We start from the raw sequence: 5,360 nt of genomic DNA on the forward strand, positions 1-5,360 counted from the left end.
CCATTATCCTCTCTTATAGATATATAGGGCTGCAACTGTGGATTGCATCGTCTAGGACGCATCTTACTAAAAATACACTTCCAATCCTAAATCCTTGCCAAAACTTCACACCTTACTAAAGTTTGATAGCAATCCAAATGCTTCTCTTTCCTAACAGCAGAGTTTTATCTCCTTTCAAAAGAAAAAAAAAATCCAAATGCTTGTCAAATTTGATGTAAGCTGTGGAGAGAGTAACTCCAGCCTAACAAATCTTATTGAGAATGGAACGAACTGCTGCCAATTCACATTCCACCAAGAGGAGTTTGATTGGAATTGGGGAATTCTTGAGACGGAAGCCAATTCGAGCACACGCGGATTCCACGTACGCTTTCGCCGTAGCTTGAAGCGCACAACAACACAGACAATTCCTTCTTCCACCACAAGCGCCCGGGGCCCCCGCTTCCGTCCCCACGAACGCAACCCCCGGCATCTTGACAGCAAGCAGTGCAATGCACTGGCATTTCGTTTCGTGCACCTCTGTCTCTCCCCTCACTTGTAGTGATCCTCTAATTCCCCAAGCTTTGATTAGTTTAATCCCAAAAGCAACCAATACTTTATTTAACTGATCAATCCCATGGGTTGGGCTGAGCTGAGCTGGGGAGGCTGCAAAGAAAGAACTCACCAAACCACAAACTACTACTCCTTAGGGCCCGTTTAGTTCCAAGCCAAAAACCAAAAATTTTCAAGATTCCTCGTCACATCAAATCTTGCGGCACATGCATAGAGTACTAAATGTAGACGAAAAAAAAACTAATTACACAGTTAGCCGAGAAATCGTGAGACGAATCTTTTAAGCCTAAATAGTCCATAATTGGACAATTTTTGCCAAATAAAAACGAAAGTGCTACAGTAGCCAAAAGCCAAAATTTTCCGGAACTAAACGCGCCCTTACAAGTGGCAATTTCCTTACCATGACTGCACTTCATCTTCACCTAGCCTACACTTGTACGCCACAAAGAAACCCTCATCTGCCTACGTGGCAAACAACCATTAATCGACAAGAAAGGGCTGGGGCCCAGCTGCACATTTCGCGCCCACTAGTTAGGCACACTCTTTTGATCTTTACCATATACTCCTAGTAGCACCAGGATCACCATGAATGAATCAGAGAGAATGTTATCTTCTGCTAGCAACACGCCACACAAAAAAATAGCAGGAGATCGCGATAGAACTTACTCTTTTCCATATACTACTATGAGCAGTTATAAGAATTATGAGTCGCTACAACTAGGAAGGATTTTACCAGATCAATGACAAACTCATCACTCCTTACCCAATTAAAGGTAAAAAAGAGAACGAGGAAAGCAATAGCGCGAATTATGTAACTGACGATTTAGTGACGGCAATAATGGCGCTCCCGCCGTCCCGATGGTGGTCTAGCGCCACGCCGAGGCGACGGTCACCACGCGCCCCATCCAACAGAGCCGGAGCACGCCGTTCTCCGCCTTGACTGTGAACCCGTGCGGCACCGGGCCGACGCGGGCGCCGACCAGCTGTTCCGCAATGCCCGAGCCGAGCGACACCGGGCGGAAGCCCGCCATGCCGAACCTGGCGCGCCACTTGCCGAAGACCTCGCACCGCTCCAGCCGGTCGGGGCCATCCCGGCCGACCGCGTTCGCCGCCTTCTTCCACAGGGCCGCCTCGGCGGCCCTGGCCTTCTCCGCAGTCTCCCGCCCTAGCGTCGCATCCAGCGACTCCAGGATGGCGCCGTAGTGCGCGCACGCGTCCGTGAAGCGCGCCGCCAGCGGGGCCGTGTTGGTGTTCAGTTCCTGCTCGACGAGGGTCACCACCTGTGGGCCCAGCGCGCGCACGCGGCGGAGCAGCTCGTCGCGGGGGTTGGCCGGAGAGACGCTCTCGTCGGGCACGTGGGAGAGTGCGAAGGCGAGGTTGACTGCCACCGCCTCCCCGGGCTCGCAGCACAGCCTGGACGCGTCCAGCTCTGCTGCTCTGCAGCTGACGACGTTAAAGCGGTACTCCACGCCAGCTCGCTCGGCGAGCTTCTTCAGCGCCTCCAGGATGGCGGGTAGCGATGCAGTTTGAGACTGCGAGAACGGTGAGCTCGGGTCGGTGACGGCGGTGACCTTTAGGGACCTGCCCTGCACGCGTCGGTCAGCGAGGTACTGGATGAGAGCCGCGTGCTGGGAGAGGCTGACGTCGAAGTCGACGACGTGGATGGCGCGGTGGTCGCCCACTGCTTCGACGATGGCGACGCTGGCGGCGAGGAGGGCGACGCGGAAGCACGGTGAGATGTCCTGGAGGAGTTGGGACCCGGCGCGCTGGTCGTCGCTGCAGAGCTCGGCGAGGTGTTGAGCTGGGGCGGAGGCGGCCCGGCCAATGCGGGAGGACAGCGCCTCCACCATCATGGCAATCAGCCGCTGTTCCGCGTCGCCGTGCTGGTTGGTCGCGGGCTTCAGGGCGGCCAGATGGGTGGCCGCCGCGTCATGGTGGCCTTCCGCGATAGCGACCGCGGCTTCCGACAATAGCTGCCTCGACGCCGCCCCCGGGGCCGGCGGCGAGCAGGACGCGGATGAAGATACCGTGGAGGAGGAAGAGTTTGAAGGTGACCTCGTCATCCCCACGTTATTGTTGTTGTTTGGGGTCGCCGCTGCAGGGAGCCCGGGCGACGGCGTGGCCGCGATGGAGCTGAGTTGCTGTATCGTCTCCTCCCACTCGGAGTTGGTGACCGCGGAACCGGTGCCGCTCATCGCCGCCACCGGCTCGTCGTCGTCGTCGTCGTCCAGCAGCTGCTTCTCGAGCTCCTGCAAAATGAACAGCTCGCTCGAGGCCGCCGGCTTAGGCAGCGGCGGCGCCCTGGACAGCCCGAAGGCCTGCGTCTGCGGTGAGGACGTCATGAGCGGCACCTGCCGCTGCAGCTGCGGCTGCATCAGCGGCACCGCCGCCCTGGACGCGGTGGTGAGCGACGACAGCGTCGACGAAGGCGACGCCAGGGCCCCTCCGAAGCTGGACCCGGGGAGAACCAGAGGCCGAGCCGGGGTCCCTCCCAGCAAGGCGGCGATATCGACCGCCGCAGCCGTGCGCTGCCTCACGGTGCGCAGGTACAGCTCCTGCTGCGCCGCCACCTGCTGCTGCTGCTGGTGGTGCTGCCACCTCTCCAGCTCGCCGAGGCTCCTCTTCAGCACTCCTCCACCAGCGGCCGCGTCTGGCCGCTGCTGCAGCTGCATGTGCATCGCCGATCCGACCCCGTAGGCGTACCCCTGGCGCGGATCGCGCCACGGCGCGCCTGGCTCCATGCAGGGCGGGGCTGGGCAGGGAGGAGGAGGAGGAGGAGGAAGGCGACTAGACGAATCTACCGAGGAGGAAGGAATGGAATCCTATGGCTACCTCCAAATGCTATGGCTACAACAACAGCTATTATCCTCTCCGACTAATAAAACCGCCACCCCTCCCCCATCTCTGCTGCGGTTACGTTTTATAAAAGTGAGCCCGGCGTTTGGGATCCGACACCGATTCGGCGGCACTCCCGCTGACGGCGTGGGCCAGCACCAGCAGCCGGGGCGCGGGGAATTGGTGGTGGGTGCGCTGGTGTTTATCGGGAGGCGTTATGGCGGGGCCCTGGCTCGCTTTGGTGCTGGATTTAATGCGAGGCCGAGGCCCCGGGGGGCAGGGTGAATCCGTGATGGACAGCCAGGGCAGTGTGAAGGAATGGAAACGGGCAGCGCGGGTTACCAGCTGAGAGTCTGAGACTGAGACCGGGTGCCGTCGCGTGATCGCGTCACGCAACTTTCGCCCGGGATGACGCCGTCGCGCTCCTTCCCGCAGCGAGGAGGCGTCGGGACGACACCGGGGCTCTGGGCTCTGGCTCTGGCTCTGGCTCCGGCTCCGGCTCCGGCTCCGGGTGGCGTGGCGCCTCACCACCGACGCGAACGCGAACGCGACGCCTGCCGGTGGCCGCCACGACCGGTTTTGCGGGAACCGCCCCTCAGTTTCGACGCATTTCGAGCCGAGCTGGTCCGCACCTCACGTACCTTGCACGGAATCACAAGCGAAGCCGCGCCGCTCACAGACAGTGGGCCAGGGAATCCGATCTCGACACGCTAGGCCGCCTGCGATTTCGTAAAACCAGGCGTTGGATTCCGCAAGAGTCGCTTTCGGAACTTTGGTAGACCACACTGCCAGCCACCGGGCCACACGATTGAACGACCAATATACCCCTGGGGGATTACGTGATACGTGAGGACGTGGGGGAAGGACGGGGGCAGCTGGGGAGGGCAGTTTCGGCAGATCGGGGATGGTTTTCTTGTGGAGCGGTGCGTATTTGTGAAGGAGGTTGCTTGCTTGGGGTGCGTTGGGAATTAGTTAGGAAACCGAAATATCCACCCAACAACCACGTACCCACCTTTCTGGTCCGGTTCGCTTCGTACCCACCTTTCTGGTCCGGTTCGCTTCGCAAATACTGTTGCAGCTAATTTGCTGCGAGAGAAAAATACGGTTCCAGCTAAAAAGATAAGTCAAAAAGTACGGATTATAGAGTCTGTTTGCTTAAACTTATCAGTCGGCTTATTAACTATAATATACAGTATTTTTTCTCTTACAACAAAACAGCTTCAGCCGGCTTTAGTACCAGCGACAAGCCAACAGGGCCTCTGTGTCTAGAACCCTGATTCTCTCTTTACTTAGCCCCGAGTATGTTCATACCACTCCGTATCATATTCATATATACTACGTGCATACAAGTATAGAAGTACCACACTAAAAAAATAGCTCATTGACCTATCCTGTTAGAGTGGGAAAGCCAGTGTGTATCCTCAACACTTGTCACTTGTGTATATAATCAACGCTTGTGCAACGGAGACACCGCCCTAATCAAATTCTAAGCACCAGACTACAACTCCTTGTTTTCTTTGTTCATACTCGCTGATGACTCGGAAAATTCCAGGTTCCCGGCCTCTCTTCGTAAGAGCTGTACACACGCTTAACCCACCAGAGCCGACACAGAAAATCCCTGCACAGACATACGGTGTGCTAAGCGGGAGAGGTCAACATCCACGCTCATGCATGTTCTGTAGCACCGGCGGAGGAGGTCCCGGTGCCCCACCTGGTTCACGTTCCAAAGTCATGACCTGGGCTGCATGGCGGCAAAATGCTACACGCACCTGGTCTAGTAGCTACCACGTACAAAGTGACTCGCGGATCAATTTGGTCATTCATTGGCACGAGGATGGCAAAAACAGTCCTAAAGAAATAGGAACTGAAGGACTGTTTGGAAGCCATAAATGGCATGGGACAGGAATAGTCTAACTACAAGTTTTAGCATGAATGTGTATGTATATGAAAGAGAAGTTGGAAGAATGATGGCGGGG

At 57.0% G+C, this 5,360-nt stretch overlaps 1 protein-coding gene across 1 annotated transcript; it reads right to left on the reverse strand.

Moving 5' to 3' along the window:
• Positions 1-1,189: 1,189 nt before the first annotated feature.
• On the reverse strand, positions 1,190-3,465 carry LOC136491326 (scarecrow-like protein 8). Its single transcript, XM_066487594.1, has one exon. It carries the CDS (start codon positions 3,288-3,290, stop codon positions 1,416-1,418), a length of 1,875 nt encoding a protein of 624 aa, XP_066343691.1. The 5' UTR covers positions 3,291-3,465; the 3' UTR covers positions 1,190-1,415.
• Between the last annotated feature and the right edge of the window lie 1,895 nt (positions 3,466-5,360).

Source organism: Miscanthus floridulus, chromosome 11, assembly GCF_019320115.1.
Source record: "Miscanthus floridulus cultivar M001 chromosome 11, ASM1932011v1, whole genome shotgun sequence".
Lineage (NCBI taxonomy): Eukaryota > Viridiplantae > Streptophyta > Magnoliopsida > Poales > Poaceae > Miscanthus > Miscanthus floridulus.

Coding starts and splice junctions, on each gene's coding strand:
- LOC136491326 (XM_066487594.1), bottom strand. CDS start 3,290: ATGGAGCCAGGCGCGCCGTGGCGCGATCCGCGCCAGGGGTACGCCTAC.